The following is an 18227-nucleotide window of genomic DNA, read 5'->3' on the forward strand; positions in this document are numbered from 1 at the left end:
TCCCCGGCTGACATAACTGTCTGTAGATGTCGGTCCATACTGCCAATAAGGCTGCAAATACACTATCGGACAAAACTAGAGCAACAGAGTTCATTTTTATTCATGTTTGAATAAAAAAAATATTCGGTTGTGATTTTCGGCTATGTTTACTAATACACTATCCTTACACTAAAAGTAATATTTTAAAAAATTTTGGTGTTCTTTTAATCAGTTTAAAAATGGTAAAGAATAATGATAATAAAAATTGATGAGAATGGGGGCGTCAAAAGTAGAGCAACAAATTGTATTCAACAGATTTTATGGTGTCTTATTATTATTCTTCTTATTATTAATATTTATTTCAACAAAAAATATTTGACACATTTAAGAACAATAATAATTGAAAGTAATACATTAGTAATTGATAGAATATCCATTATTATTAATAACTTGCTGACAACGGCGCGGCATTGAAGCAATCAACTTCTGAATGACATTTTCGGCAAGATTTGTCCAAATTTCATTAATTTTATCTATCAAGGATTGTTTATTTGGAAACATTTGGGTACGAATACGACGTTCTACTTCTTCCCAGAGATTTTCAATGGGGTTAAGGTCTGGGGATTTTGCTGGCCATTGCAAAACTCGAACGTCATTTTTCCTAAACCACTCTTGAACAACTGTTGGAAAATAAAACGCAGTGGCATTTCCATTAGTAGTTTTTAAATTTATTGTATTTGTATACATTATCATGCATGTATAATTAAAAAATCGCGATTTACAAATATTTCTCGAAGTGTTGCTCTACTTTTGTCCGATAGTGTATATTGTTTTAAGTTTTCCCATTCTTCTCCAAGGACTAATCAATGACTTTTGCACAAAATTCGACACCATACCAAACCATATTCAATCGTACACAACAATAGTCACCAAAGCCACCTCGTCATTATGAATAGGAACATCAAAAAGTAACGATAATTGAAAAAATAGCAAAATGTTTATGGCAAGTTCGTTTTCCTCTTAAAAATTAACCAAGGCATGTGTGGGAATTAGTCAAAAAACAAAATATTCAGGAGACATGGTTCTGACCGAAAAATAATGTTTTAGAAAAATTTGCTCACGAAATCATTGCACGGGTTGTTTTAAAGATGGGGTAAAAAACAACTCTACGATTAACCCTGTATAATAATACAAATACTAAAGTTTATAATAAACTGAGTTTACGAATTAAAGTTAATATATTTATTTACAGTTTGCTAAAGAAATTATAAAAATAGGGCTAAAAATAAAAAAAATAACACTTTAAATATCCCGATAAGATTTTTTGCATTTGAGCGTATTTAAATGTAATAAGAAAACTGACAAACATGTGTTTCCAAATGGTTACAATGGTGTTTTTTACGGTTTCAATATTTTTTTATTAATTACAGTAGCAAATTTATTTTTTTTTTCAAAAAGGAATTAAAAAAAATACTCTGGTTTAGAAATTTTCCCAATTTTGATTTCATCGACCTTCATTTTAGATAGTTATTGTGTAAAATTCTGACCATCCCTGTATAATTTTTTTAAATCGTTTATTAAGTAATTTTAGGACTCAAATAATTAAGTAAACAAAAATTAGCAATAACGTTTATGTCTGTCGGTCGTTAAGATTAAGACAAGAAAAAAGTCTTTGTTTTGAAGATTTTCAATGCGGTTCGAGATCCAATAGAAAAAAAATTATCGGTTCTAAGTGATTATTCGTTTTTTATTTTTCGATACTTTCTAGAGTATTTCAAGGTTAAGGTTACTAACCTAACCTCTGGTAGCTCAGGGTCACTCATGTTTCAGTAACAATAGAATTATACAATACAATTTTAGCTGAAATAATAATTAATGAGAAAAAACGGTATAGGTTTTTTGGGCTGTTGTTCCGATTGGACTTATTCTAATGTACAGTTAAGATTTTTCATCATTTTTTTATTTATTGAAGTTTGTGATTTTGTTGTACAGGGTGGCGCCTCTCATACGCCGCGGAAGCTCCAAGGAGAACGGTACTTTATATCGAATTGAAATTTTGGCAGCATATGTAGGTTAACTGAAAGCATTTTTTAAAAATATATAGAATTATTCAGGATGTCCCCAAAAAAAGTTACACATCAAAATTGTGTTTTTTCTAATGGAACACCCTATATATTAATTAATTTTCGGATTCTAGGAAAAAAATAAAGGGGAGTTTTACCAAAGAAGCATATACCTAAAATCTAAGGATTTTCACATATTTCACATTTTGTGAAAATGAAGAGTAAATTTTCAATTTCGATAACTATCTCAATTTTAGTTGATCTTGTATAGCCTGATATTTAATTACAGTAGCCATTGTATGTTACACCAAATTGAAATTTGACCCGAAAAGTTATACAGGGTGAGACAAAATTAATATGGAACATTACTCACTTTTAAAAGCAAGTTACCCCCAGTATATTTTTCCGCTGTTCAATAGGGAATTTATATATCTTCAAAATATTATTAAGGTTGCCTCCACCTCAGACAAAGATTTTCCTATATATATAGATAATAATAGATATTTTAATTTTTATGATTTTGCGTCAGTAGATCTTAATTGTTTGAAAAAATCTAGGGTGGCTGTGTGATATACCTTTTGTTAATTTAACAAAAATTAAAGATTGTATAGTAAAATACTCACCGGTAATAAAAAGATACTCGTTTTAACATATTTTAATTAATACAGAATTAAAACTAGATATAAACCTATAATTATGTGACAAAAATTAGCTAGATGAGATCAAATGCTCAAAATGCTTCATTTCCTATTAACTGCATAAAATGATTGTCTTTTCAAAAGGATCTTTTCATTTTAAAAGGCATATGTGGAGTTCTACCTCGAAAAGCAGCTACAATAATTTCTCTGATGTTGTCGACAATAATAGTTGGTGAAGTTTTGTAAACACTGTCTTTAACATATCCCCATAAAAAAAAACAGACTAGATAAAATCAGGAGTATTTAAGTATTCTATTAATTTGTGAATGTACACTGCATTCACCAACTAATAGAATCATATCAATTCTCTCTGATGTAGGGTAAGTTTGCATTTTCGGCAAATTTCTGATAATTTTTTTTGTGTTTTCACTGACACAACTAGTTGTTAAAGTTGAACTAATTAGACAGCTATGTTGAAGTAACGTCAGACATATCACAGCCACCTAGATTTTATCAAATAATAAATCTACTCAGATCAAATCATGTAAATGAAAATATCTAGGAAAATCTTTGTTTGAGGGGTAGGCAACCTTAGTAGTATTTTGAAGAGACATGAATTCTCCATTGAATATTGGAATAATATACTGGGTGTTCTATTTAAAATAAAAAAGTAACACGCTTTTAAAGGTGGCCAATGTTCAATATTAGTTTTGTCTCACCCTGTATAACTTTTTAGATCAAGTTTTAATTTGATTTAAAGTACAATAGTTAATTTAACTATATATTAGGCTATACCGGGTAAGTTCCAATTTAGGTAGCTTTTATTGTAATTTGAAAATTGTTCTTTATTTCTAGAAAATGTTAAATATGTCAAAAACCTTACATTTTAGTCATATACTTCTTTTATAAAACTCACCTTTATTTTTCTCCCAGAACCCGAAAATCAATTAATATATAGGATGTTCCACTACAAAAAACACAACTTTGATATGTAACTTTTTTGGGGACACCCTGTAGAACTCACAAAATTTCATTTCAATACAAACTATCGTTCTCCTTGGAGCCTCCGCGGCGTATGAGACGCGCCACCCTGTATATGCTATTACTACAAAAATGTTTTGTTTGTGAACTGAATTACAATATATACGGCGTCAGCTTGAAACTCTAATATGAAGTTGTAGACCAATGGAAATGGCAATAATGAAATTTGTATTAGAGATGAGTAAAAAATCGCAAACTGCGACTCAATCGCAAACTGTGGCACAATCGCAAACTGCGACTCAGTCGCAGCGGTTTTAAAATCTAGCCATAATAAATCTGGCCATAGAACTACTACGTATTTTTGGAATCAAAACAAGTTCATTAGACATAATTTACCTCTTTACAAAAGTGCTTCGTTTGTCCGCTAGAGGAAAATTTTAAAAAAATAAACACATTTTTTCAGATATTTTCAGAACCGGTATTCCGATTTGAATGATATTTTGGGTGTCTATAGTTTCCACCTTTCCCGTACTTATTCTTGATTTCTGTGAAAGTCAAATGTTAAAGCACTTAGCAAAACATAGATACACCACTGAACCAAAAGTCGACATAAATATAATGAAAAAGTTCATTAACATAATGAATTAAATCATTAATTTTGAGCCGATGAACGATTTCATTGGCACAATGAAAAGTAATTCATTAACTCTATAAACTTTAAGTTCATTAAATCAATGAACAGTGTTCATTAATTTGAAGAACACATTCCTTAGTACAATGAACAGATTTCATTAATATAATGTACCTAAGTCCTTATATTAATGAACCGTATCATTAATACAATGAAATAATTTCATAACCTGTTTCGTTATACATATAAAAATCGACACAATTAGTAACTCTTGTTATACCGTATAATCGATGATGAAGATCGCTGTCATTGATATGAAATGTCACTTATAGTCATTTCCCCAGCCAACTATATACCTAAAATAATTCTACTATAATCAGATTTCCATTTGAACAAGCCCTTAGCTACAAAGGTAACAAAATTACCAATAGTGCCGACTTACTTACGAGCATAGTAAATTTTTCCATTAGGGCAATAAAAAACAAGTGCAATAAACTAATAATAATTTATTCAAACTTGATATAGCATATACAAGTTAAAAATTAAAAAAAGAATGGAATCGATGAAGAGAATAGTAATGTTATTATTAATTTTAGGGTAAATTATAATAAGAAAATTAATTTACTAGTCGATATCCTGAGGTAATTCTATAAAAAGACCATTTCTTCATTATATTAGCTGTATCGACTTGATAACGTCTAGACAAATTTGTAACAGGCCTTCCAAGTCGCATCAAGTGGGTCCGATGTTAAATTGTCGAATTTGAGGGCTTGAAGGCCGGTCTCAGCCATCTTGTTCCGATTCTAAAAGCAACGTATATCAAAATAATTAAAATGCCAAATATTACAAGAACATTGCAATTTACCATAATCAGTTTCATGCCTCGACTTGTTACTATGTTTTTCTTCTTTTTGTTTTTTATCTTCTGAAACATATTTGGAAACCGCTGTTTTATGTTGTTAATCTAAGGTTTTGTGAATACCTGCAACAGAGATCTCACACAGCGGAATTTGATTTGACAACACAAGAAGTTAACTACAATACGATAGGACTTTTATTTAAAATATTTAAAATATTGAAGAGAACACTTACCGCTCTAATGAAACTAAAGCCTCACTAAATAACACAACCACACAGACGGTATTAAAGTGCCAAAGTAACCGATCAAGATGACCACTATTTAAGTCCTAATATTTTATTCCTGATATTAATAACCGCGTACATTAATGTAGTGTGTTCCTTGTATTAATAACATTGTTCATTGTCACAATGTACAACTCATTAATCAATGATTTAGTACATTAATATAATTAATACGTGTTCATTAAGGTTTCAGCATTAAAATAAAGAACGCATTCATTGGGACAATCAACGCGTTCTTTATATTAATGAAAATCTTACATTAATTTAATAACTAGATTTTCATTATATTGATGAAATTAGATTCATACTATTAATAAATCAGACATCGATCTATGATTAACAAATCATTATTATAATGAAAAAAATCATTGTCTCAATGAAACAACAGTTAATAATCAATGTTCATTAATATTATGAACAATATTTTTTTCAGTGCCAAATCTCATTGAAATCGAAATAAGGTTTCTTGAAATATCTTAAAAAATGCGATTAAAGTTTGATGCCCTCTAGCGGAAAAAGGAAGCACTTTTCTATAGAGCTAAATTGTGTCCAATGATCTTATTTTGATTCTAAAAATACGTACTAGTTCTGTTTCTACGGAATATTCGGACATCCTGTATATAACGCGTTTATTAAAAGTTTTTTCCTTACAAGTAATAATTTAAACAGTTATATAGTTACAGATTTGTGTAAACCACAGAGCCTTATACGGTAAGTCCATTCTTCAACAACCCAAAGAACATTTTTAATACTATTTAATATACCATATAATATATTTAAACATAGTACTGTTGAATTTTATACAGAACCACAAGTTGCCGAACAATATACATACATACATAAGCAGGATTCGTTTACAGATTTTTTAACGTACCTACTTGAACTTAAAAAGATTTAACTATATTTGAGTGCCAACTACCAATTATGCCAGTATTGCGTTATGATTCTAGCATTCTCCCCCCTCCCTAGGATATTAAATAATTATTATTATAATCAGAATATAATTATGGTGAAATATTTGTTAGTATCTAGAATTTTATTTCAAAATTGTTGACTGTTTCAATATTTTTTATGATCTTAACGCTCTCTAATGTAAAGCTAAGAAGATATTATCATTTATTGTTTTACCAAACGTCAATAAAAGTAATATTTTTACCATATATCTTGATAAAAAAAAATGAAGTTAAAGAAATCACAAATTTGAAGACCTTTATTTACAAAATAACAGAATGTAGTGTTGTCAAACTGATTTTGAAAACCTAAAACTAACAATTTATATAATTTTTCAATTGAGAGTTATGTTATTAGGAATTATTGATACAGAGAAAAACGGTTCGGACCACCCTGTAAATCAATCGAGATATATATACAGGGTGTTTCAAAAAACATGTGCCATCTCACGTGGGGAGATTCCTCACGTAAAAATAAGACTTATTTTTCGTATCAACATAGGTCCGATTCTGCTTTGTTTCGTAGCTACAGTAAGTACATTTAGTAGCTACATTTATAGTAATTTTTACCCTCAAAATTTAATTAGAAACGCTAAAAGTACTTGGAAAAAAATTATAATAAATCGAAAAAATATTAAGATTTTAACACCCTGTAGCTACGAAACAAAGCAGAATCGGACCTATGTTGGTCTGAAAAATAAATCATATTTTTTTGTGAGGAATCTCTACTCGAGAGATGGCACACGTTTTTTGAAACACCCTGTATAAAAAAAATCTAACTTAACCTGCAGTAAAATAAGTGTGGAAAAATAATCTTCATAATCAAATTTTACTTCTGAATAATTAATAATTTCTAAAAAGAGGTAATTTAAGTTTAAATAAAATCCTAGAATACCTACTATCTCTAAATGATAACAACCACCTTAGAATTGAGAAATAGCATTTTATTTTAAGAACGATATAATGAAATAACCCGTTTACTCAATTTTTTACTGCTTGTCATATTAACTAGTTATTTTTTTCATCAAACTTGTTGACAAATGAGACAAACAAGTCTGTGTAGTTCGTAAAGGAAGCCACTGAAACTGACTGCAGTGTTTTTATTCGTTTTTAATACATGTTCCTATAAAACTAACAAACCTGTGTTATTGTTAATATTAATTAGTTGTTTAATTGTTATTTTATCGTAATTTTAGAGACAGATACTTTCTATTGTACAATAGTTCAAAGCGACAGAACAATTTCCCTTATAACGTAGTACTTAATTCATACAAAATACCTACAATATAACTATTGCAATTATTGTAATATAATTTACTCAAGCCTTTAGACATTGCTTATAACGTTATGTTTAACGAGTATAATATATAAAAAAAATGTAGGGACATTTATCTGTTGATATAATATTATTATTCATTAAGTAAAATATATTTAACAAACGTGCATATAATAGTTTTTACACAAACACACTCTCGCATAAATAAAAGTCAAAATAACGTCGGCAGAATCGGCAGTAAAACCTTGACGTACAGGTCAACCTTTAGCAGGAATAACATAATTTAACTTTTAAATTTCTTGCACGGTAATAAAAATTAAATTTAATTTATAGTAGGTTTATAATGATCTGCTATAAAAATATGAACATTGAACAATAGATTTAACTGGTTTGATTTTCATTCGAATGTTATAGAATGAATTATGACATTTGTACGCATATAAATAGCAGATTCAAAGTTGTTTTTGTTAGAGGTTGGTGGCATATATTAATAATCAAGTTAATCCCAGCAGATTTGTGGGTGTTGACACACCTTAATATACTAAAATGCAATAAAATTATTTTAGCATATTTAAAGCCTTTTCTGTTGAGCGTTATTTCGATTTTTAATTCACACATAGTTTTCGTATAAGTTCCTGTTTGATTATAAGATTTCAAGGCAATTTGAAAATATTTAAGATGTGACTATTTCCTAAATTTTTTACACTTATCGGCACGAAACACGGACACCTTAAAATTTTGATATATTTCAAAGTCTAATATATTTTGTTCTAGTTGGCCAATTTTGATGAGTTTTTAAGCAATTTGTAGCTCAATTATTTGACTTTTTAATGTCTCTTGGTTATCATATATCAATTATACGAGGGAAAACAAAATTTTGACAGATGGGAACTTTCATTTTTAGTCTAGAAAGAGGTGCTAAAGAGTCAAATAATTTAGCTACAAACTGCTTAAAAAATCATCAAAATCGGTTCACTAGGGACTTTTTTGATTTGGCTTCTGTATCTCACAAATTATCAGATAATTTGAAAATCTAAAAGTACTATCAGATAGCCCTTATAAAGTGGCTATGAGAATGTGTAATTAGTTTTTTGATTTTCTTAAAAATAACGACAGCAAAAAATAAAATTTATTTTCAAAAAAATTCGTTTTTTCCCAAAAACTCCTTGAAATTTTTAAAACTTTTTTGATGGCATCTTGGTGAACATTCCAAAGCGACAACTTTGTCCCAATTTAACCATGTTTGTATCTATTACGGTTACCGCGATACCTCGAATTTGTAGCACCCTGTATAAGAAACTTTAAAATACATCAACATTTTAAGGTGTCCGTTTTTCGGGCCAGGGAGTGTAGATTGATTGAAATTTAAACAGAATACGAAAATAGTTTTTTTATGAATCTTATAAATATATTCAAAATGCTTTGTAATTATATTAATTAATATAATATAGTAACACTGCAGTAGAAATAGTTCACCAGAGGTTATACTCACTCAGTCCAATAAAAAAAAATCGTAGAGGCTGTATAATCCTATAATTCGTCAGTATTTTTATTATTAAAATATAAATGTTTATTTCCTTAACATTTTATCGGGAAAATATTAAATTTATTGACATCTGTAGGATAAATGCAACAAGTATAATCTAGTTACCTTTTTCTATGATAAAAGCTGAGCTTGTTTTCCCTTTTTGTTGTTGTTTTTCATATATTTTTTCTCTATTTATGTTTTTATGAGTCTGTGTTTCTTTGATTTTTCGGGCACATTGACAATTACCGCAATTTAGATGATTTTCTATTATGTCTGCAATGCTTATCTTCGTAAAAGATGCATATCATAGTTGTAAAAGTAACTTTTTTTCGACAAAATAAAAGATCTGTAAATATATAGTTCGTGTTTTCTTTACATTTCCTCAAATTTTCTCTATTAGTGTTTTCAAGACTTTTTTTAATACTAATTTATTATTATGTACTATAGCCAGATCATACAGGATCTATTCCCAAGTAGCATTTTTGGATAAACAATGGAAACGCTATGCCACAAATAGGAAACATTTTCGAAACCTATACCGGGTGTTACATCGTCGAGCGGGACATAGGAAATCCCATGTAAATTTTAATGGGGTTAATTATTGGCTTCCCTAATTATTTTAGAGAATAATTCTATTTAGGTTTATTGAAGAGCACTAAAGATAAAAATATCTAAAGCATTCAAAAGAATAACTTTAGATATTTTTGATTAGCCCGTTTACGAGTTATCGCCGATTTCTTTTTAAATATTTCTCCTTTCTTACGGCCCTGTATTTACTTATGAGCATCAGTCAAGGTAAAAGATAACTGTCAAATGAAGTTGTCATTTCAGAAATGTATCTATTTAGTGGTTTATTATTATTATTAAAAACTCGTACCTACATCGAAAATATTAGCCATGAATTACACTACCGAAGAAAAAGTATTGATGATTAAATGGTTTTATCAAGGAAATAGTTATCAAAAGGTGTCGGACATGTTTGCTGCTCTGTATCCGAATAGACCGATACCTGGAAAATCTACAATCGCAAGGAATATCCAGAGATTTGAGACCAAAGGTACCTTAATAAATAACTGCAGATGTGAAGCAAGACAGGAACAAAGAGAAGATGCAAGAAATGATACTGACTTGGAAGTTTTATTGTGCGTGGAAGAGAACGATGGAGAGATCAGCACAGGGAAACTTGAGGATGAAATAGTAATAGATCACACTACAGCGTTTCGAATTTCGAAACAACATAAATACTATTCCTTCAAATATGAAAAGTACCAAGAGCTACAAGATGGGGACGAAATACGGCGGCAGGCGTTTTGTTTTGATATGATGGAAAGAGCAAACACGGATAGGGAATTTTTAAAAAACATATGTTTCACTGACGAATGCACGTTTACCTTAAATAATGAACCCAATGTTCAAAATTATCGATATTGGAACAAAGAAAACCAACACAGGTTTGTCGAAACAAGGATGCAATATCCACAGAAAGTAAATGTTTGGGGAGGGATATTCGGACACAATTTTATCGGGCCATTATTTCTTACGCGAAATTTAAATGCAGAATATTATTTGGAACTACTCGAAAATCATATTTTACCTGCTTTAAATGATGCCGCTAGTGAAAATCAGGAAGTGTGGTACCAAATGTATGGCCGCCCGGCACATAGTACCCTGGCTGTTCGGGAATATTTAGACAACAGTTTTAACGGAAACGTTATTAGCCTAAATCATACAGTAAATTGGCCAGCAAGGTCTCCTGATATTTCGCCAAATGATTTCTTTCTCTGGGCCATTTAAAAAACAGGATTAGTGCTCTTCAATAAACTTAAATAGAATTATTCTCTAAAATAATCAGGGAAGCGAATAATCGACCCCATTAAAATTTACATGGGAGTTCCTATGTCCCGTCCGACGATGCAACAGCTGGTATATTTTATGTGGCTTTATTATATGTACTTCTAATGTGGTGGCACTAGCCACTTTCTGAAATGTTTCGATGCGGAATCAAAACTTTTAAATGAAATGTTTCGAAACATTTTCTGCACTTTGTGTCCAAGATGTTTCTGTTTTCAACAGCCACTGTTTCTAAATGCAAAGAAACAAAATACCAAATTAAATAGTCTATGTCTGTGTGTGGATTTCAAAATGAATAATACGCCATAATTTTCTTGTTTTAAAATCTTTGTTTTTAGGTTTTCTCGCACAAAAAGTGTCTGGCAAAAGCAAATTCATCGTTTAATTTAATAATGCATTTTCATATTTTTAATGCCCCTTCTATATATCATTAAGTGTGGAAGGCGGAAGTTAGCTTGATCAACAATGAACTGTTTCAAAAAAGGTATAAAACAGTCTTGACTCTACTTTATCTTTTGACATTGACTAGTCCTCGGGAATAAAAATATAACCTAACATCAGAAGAAACTAGTTCTGCACTAGAGTTTGCGAATGAAATGTATTCAAATACCGGATTTCTAGCACTTCACAATTTCAAAACAAATCTCTGCCATTTAGAAGTGTAATAGATTCACAGAAGTAAAATAACTTCAAAAATCGGTCCAATATTTTACTAGATGAATAGATATTAGGAATATGTAATATATATTATATTTTTTACAATTATTTTTCGATCTATTAAAGAATTTAAACGTTACAACAGCAAGTGTAACTTTGTAGTTATTTGATGAATAGATATACAGCGTTTTCAGATGGAGGGGAGCGTCCGCGCGTACCGTCCGCCAGTTCCATGAGTTTAAATGAACTATTTCACATGGGTCGCGTATGCTCCGTCCGCATGAGCTATCTTGAAAAAACATCGGCGTGGACGGTCCGTTCCATCTGAAATCGCTGATAGGGTATATTTAATATATGAATACCTTTTTATAGCTTTATAGGAAAGTGTTTATAATTTTTACAGTTATCTTTCGATTTATCATAATTTTTTTTTTCAACAAGTCGATTATTTTGATTTACATCCATGATTAAAATAAAAAAAATCTGTTGATTTAAATCGCGATTTACAGCGTTTCCAGATGGAGCGGAGCATCCGCGACTTTGAGCAAGTACCATGGGTCTATATGAACGATTTCACATGGGTCGCGTATGCTCCGTCCGGTTGAGCTATATTGAATAAACATCCACGCGGACGCTCCGCGCGTACTGTCCGCTCCATCTGAAAGCGCTGTTATATCTTGATTTAAATCAAGTTGATTTAAATCATTGCACTCTGATCGATTACTTTAGTGTATTGTTCAAACTGCGACATTACAACTTAAAATGAAATAAAAAAAAATATTTGTTTATAGTGTTATTCTTACTGGTAAAATTATTAGTGAATTACTGTAAAAACTTTTTAATAAACATATAAATAAGAATTTTAATTCGATCGTTGAAAAAATGTTGTGTGCATCATGTGCCAAAAGCATTGATTGTTGTGTGCAACATGTGCACTCAGAATGTACATTATATTATATTTGTGTCTAAGAAGAGAGAAACTCATGTTTAGAAAATGAATCGACAATAAATGGAGACCTTGTTTTTAAAATGTATCGATGTCGATTTAGCGCTACCCAAGTAGCATTTTCACGACTTGCGACCACGTGTTTAATAAACACAACGTTGGATTAGTTACAAAAAATAGTTAGCTCCGTACCTTGGGTATTAAAATAAATGTAAACGTTGTTGTAACGTTGTGCCGACGTTGAACTAGTACTACAATAAAGTAGAAGCTTCTGCGACGTCGAATAAACGTTGTCTTGTAACCTTTTTTGCTTAAGTGATCTTTAGGTGATTCAGACAACGTAGTTACAATGTGGGCAATAAAGAGTTTTCCGACGTCACTTTCAGGACCTATTCCAACGTTATGCAAACGTCGTCTGTTTTACTAATTCCAACGTTGTTTAGATTTCCTTATTCTTATGTTGGTAGGACGTCGAGCCACTACCTTTTTGCAACCGTATTGAACCATAACCTTAAATCTTAAATTTTCACTTCATTGTTCTGTTCGGTCAGACAGTTCAGTGCTGTTTTTGTTTTTATTAAAAAAAACTTAATTAAAATGGGACATAAGAAAGGTACATATAAAACTAAATTTAAATATACATCGACATATTACCGACGCTTTATCCATTCCCTCGTTTATTTAGAATATAGAGGGCGGCACAAGCTAGACTCTAGGATGACTAAATTAGGCAATCTTGCGACTAGTATACTACCTGCTAAGGCTGAACTGCGACTTTATTAAACCAGTATGCGACTACTTGAACTACTCCATCTTAATCTCCAAAACAACAAAGTGAAAGCCGCCATGTTGCTGAATAAGAAAACGTTTCGTCCCTAAAATAGCAATTCCTGCTTTTTAAATACATTAACTTGAAATATTTGACCCCAAACCAAAACGCGGAAACAATTTTTTCGACTGCGAATAAATTATTCTCATTCTACTAAAAAAAATTCAAGAAATTTTTTAAAACTTCTTTAATTTTAAGGCCCATTAGTATTTTTCAAAGTAGAAACAATACATTTATCAATAATAAAGTTGTTTGCGTTTAACTTTTTTGCCTTGGGTAACGAGTTACAGAGTCGGTTAAAGTGTTTCAATAATTATGATCTTCAAACATTCTCCACACTTAAATACTTTTGTTTTGTTTTCCTTTACTGCCATCTGGCATATGTCTCTAACTAAATCATAAAAATAATATTTTTACTATGATTATCCCAATTTAGGATAAAACGCGACTTAGACGCCATATCATTATAGTTTTGTATTTCTGTGAATTAGGATTTTAAACAACGTTGCAGTTTGTACTAAATTAGGCTGCTAGCCAACGTCGGTATCCAACGTCGTTTCGACCCAAAAATTATTCTCCAAACTAGTGCAGACTAGGGTTGGCACGAGGTTGTGCCGACGTTGCTCCCCGACGACGTTTGGTCGCGTGACACAACGTTGTGCCGACGTCCAAATGCTGCTTGGGTATATGTGTAGAAATGTCGAACTAGTCACCTGTCAACAACGCCAATCAAAATTTCTGTTCAAAAAAATTAAAACAGTCTTACTTAAATGTTGCAATTAAGCTCTTAACTTTGTCTCAAACTGCAAAACTCATGCATTGTGCAACAAATATGTCCTTTTTTACTAGTTACTCAAATAACTGTTTATTTTGTTTTTGAAACAGCCGGTTTTAGACGTCGAACAGCAAAGCGGCGGTTCATCCCTAGACAGACCCCCTTCTTCGGCTTCATCCTCGCGCGCCTCCACTCCCGGCGCCCCCTTGCTACCCTTTCCCCTGGCGGGGTTTTTGGAGGCAGGCCTCGTACCACCTTTGGACGGCCTGGGAGCGGCAGCTTTTAGGTGTGGTGCTTGCTTGGCCGGATTTCCATCGCCGTGGTTGCTGGAACAGCACGCTGCGTTGCAACACCTGCCTGGTGCCGTAGGTAAGCATCATTCTTGCTTCAAAAATGTTCTTAAAGGTTCAAACATCATTTTAATGCTTGAATCTTTATTTTGATGATATATATTTTCTACCTTACATTAAAATACCCTATACAGGGTGGTCCGAATTGTATTCCGGAAACTTTGGTGACATATTCTGCAGATAAAAATAAGTAAAAAAGTTCGTATAAATGTATGTTTCAATGCTTAGTTTCGGAGAAGTTTCATTTTTATTTCGATTTTTTCGAAATAATTTTTGAGGTAACGTCAATATTGATGAAAATTGGTGTCTGGGAGTTTTCTGACATGATAAATTTGATTTTGATGTCAATATTACTTCTTTTGTTGGTAGATTGGTAGAGGGCGCCACCTACTAAACCACCATTTAACTGGTTTGAAGAGTAATAACTTTTCTTCCGTACCTGTATAAAACTACTAAGTAAAAAAATATACATTTACGGTATTTTTTACGTAAAAAAGATCTCTTGGTAAAAATCGCCACGAGGAATGGTTCTCGAAATATTTGGAATCGAAATTATGAATACCTGTCATCATTGACATAAATTAAACATGTTGAAATAGCAAAAGCGGTTCCACCGTTTCCACGGCAATTTCAAATAAAATAGTTCCAGCCTCGGGCGCTAGGTGGTAATGCAATTAATTTTTAGGCTAAGAAATTGCTACTAGTTATTGCCAGATGGCGTTCAATCAGATGTTTTTTGTAGTTTCCATAGTTTCCAACGGACATTGTCATACTATTGTCAAATTCTCAAAAAATATTGTCGTTGTCATAGCGCCAATCATCAAAAATGATTGTTAAAAGGTTTTTCAAACTATAATTTGTTATATGTGTTTTTATTAGACAATTCCTTTTGTTTGTGGCCCTAAAAATATAATGTAAGTCTTTTATTTTTGCAATCATTTAAGTACCTATTTATATTTACTTCATTTACAAAACTGTGGGCGTATTACGTTGGTTTTGTTTTATTATAATAAACGATGTTTAAATACCTATTTGACTTATAAATAAAAACTTTAAATAATAAATAACATTTACACATGTTTGGCTTTAATTTTATTTAATAATTGTATAAATTATACTGTTAAAACTTATTTTTTACACATCACAACGATACTTGTTATTAGTATTGTTGAATTTGTGTTAAAAATAAGATTTAATAATCAAATTTAATTTTTTAGAGCAAAATTCAATAAATACCCTTCGATCCATTTAAAACCAGTCCTACTCAATAGATGGCGACACTTCTCTAGGACCATTTTTCAGTATGGCAGAGTCCATTCTTTTTCTAGCTAGGTATATTCTTTGATGTTGACTAAATAGTTATTAGACTGAAATCATAAATTTGACAGAAACTGTTTTATCATCATTTCTTCGCAGGAAAATGATAACTGGACTGATAAAAAAAATAAAAATTTCCCGAATTTATTATTTCAGTCAAATAACTATCACTGAACGTGTTTCTTTTTGGTCAATATTATTATTTATATTGGACATCTCCATTCTAAATATCTTGAGAACGGTTACTCGTCGCGACTTTTAACAAGAGACATTTTTTACTTAAAAAGTCACGGAAATGTATATTTTTTCACTCAGTACTTTTATACAGGTGCGGACGAAAAGTTATTACTCTTCAAAACAGTTAAAACACATGCAGGTGGCGCCCCCTTCAGACAGGAGTCATATCGACATCAAAATCACATTTCTCATGTCAAGAAACTCCCAGACACCAATTTTCATCCAAATATTGACGTTACTTCAAAAATTATTTGAAAAAAATTAAAATAAAAATGGAATTTCTACACCCTGTATCTCGGAAACTAAGCATTCTTGGACATACATTTATACGAACTTTTTTACTTATCTTTATCTGCAGAATATGCTACCAAAGTTTCCGGAATACACTTCGGACCACGCTGTATTTGGTTTATTTTCAAGAACATTGGTAAACTGTTTTTTTTTTCTGAAATTTCGTACTATTACACAGATTTTAATGCCAAAGCGAATTACGATTTTAATACATTCTGTAACAGCCCTGAAAGAGTACTTTGTATTAGGGAAGAGAGTGGGTACTACTGGTGGTACTTCTTTTTTCCTTATAGACACAGTAATTTCAACAAATGCTAACTAAAAAACTAGAACTTTTTTACATAAAACAGGTGCTCTTCGTTTAGTACGAAAAGGTGAACGGTTTTCATGATATTTGCGTTTAAAGATTACGATTCATCGATTTTAGTATTTGTTAAATGACAGAATGTAAAATAATTTTAAATAAATTAATCTCCTGATTTCGCTAATGCTAAAATCGATGCAGCGGAACCCTTAAACGCAAATATCTTGAAAACCAGTCACTGTTTCGAACAAGACGAAGAGCATCTTTTTACATAAAAAAATCCTAGCTTTAATCTTTATTTATTCAAAAATTACTGTATCTATAAGGATAAAAGAAGTACCTCAAGTAGTACTCTATACCCTAATGGAAAGTAGCCTTTCAGGGTTGTTACAGAACTTGACACTATCGCCATTCGCTTGGGCATTAAAATGTGTGTAAGAGTACCCAATTTCAAGAAAAACGGTTTACCAATGTTCTAAAAATAAACAAAATATATTATTTTTATTTAACCTTTTGAGGACTGTAATTTCTTCCGGAAGCATTTTAGGGGATATGTTCGTAGGAACTTTTTGTTTTATTTTTATCTGTAGAATCTGTGAGGATCCCTCCGTTTTTGAGAATGCTCACGGACGCCGAGTTGCCTTGGTTCGGTTCCTTGGGCGCCACCCCCAAAGTTTAAAGTGTTTGAGAGACCACTAGTGCCAGTACGGATAGCTTTTATACAGTGGAGATACCAGGGAGTGATGAGATGAAAAGAAAATAAAACACACAATTAATTATAACGTAACAATAGGTTTTTATTTAACAAATTAATTATGTACAAAAGTAATCAAGGAAAGTTCACGTTCTCGAATTGTAACAATAGTGAAATAAAATGTATATTTAGAAACCCGTAAAGCAAAATTTATAATAACAACCGTGTACCTCTAGAGTTCTGATCGATTACTGATTCTATCACGCGAACTCAAAACGCGTTCCCGAAGTGACGTTCTATTAGACACGACGACGCGAGTTCCAGATCGGCGTCGGATTTAGCGGCGTCCTAATGAACACAGACACGTAGGTACCGGAGCAACACACTCTACCACGACGCGACTCTCTAAACGGCGGCGACGTCGTTACAGGCGTCCCGATGGTCACAGCTAAGTATTTATCGGAGCGGTGTCCTTTTTGACAGCGCAATACGGACCCCGGATCGGCGTCGGAGTTAAAGGTGTCCCGTGACACATTCACGCGAGTCCTGGATCGATCGCGAAGTTAACAGCGTCCCGTGGGATACACAAACGCGAGTCCCGGAGTGACGTTGACATTAGCGATGTCTCGGCGAGTTGTACGTCGTTCGGATTAGTACAGCCCGCACACACACCGCCCGGTCAGAACAACCTTGAGATTTCGGCGAGATCCCGTCCAGCGTCACTGTTGCAGGATGCCGTCCGGACGGCACACCTAGAGAAATACGGGAGCTACAAAACCAGCCTCGG

At 32.0% G+C, this 18227-nt stretch overlaps 1 protein-coding gene across 1 annotated transcript in view; it reads left to right on the plus strand.

The window, feature by feature from the left end:
- Nucleotides 1-18227, plus strand: part of LOC115886064 (zinc finger protein 629-like) — a 188776-nt gene that overhangs the window by 160546 nt on the left and 10003 nt on the right. The window contains exon 7 of the mRNA XM_030905092.1: nucleotides 14358-14616. Within this exon, the coding sequence (XP_030760952.1) occupies nucleotides 14358-14616 (259 nt within the window). The remainder of the gene's footprint in view (nucleotides 1-14357; nucleotides 14617-18227) is intronic.

This window comes from Sitophilus oryzae, unplaced genomic scaffold (genome assembly GCF_002938485.1).
Source record: "Sitophilus oryzae breed Bouriz unplaced genomic scaffold, Soryzae_2.0 scaffold_466_pilon_pilon, whole genome shotgun sequence".
Lineage (NCBI taxonomy): Eukaryota > Metazoa > Arthropoda > Insecta > Coleoptera > Curculionidae > Sitophilus > Sitophilus oryzae.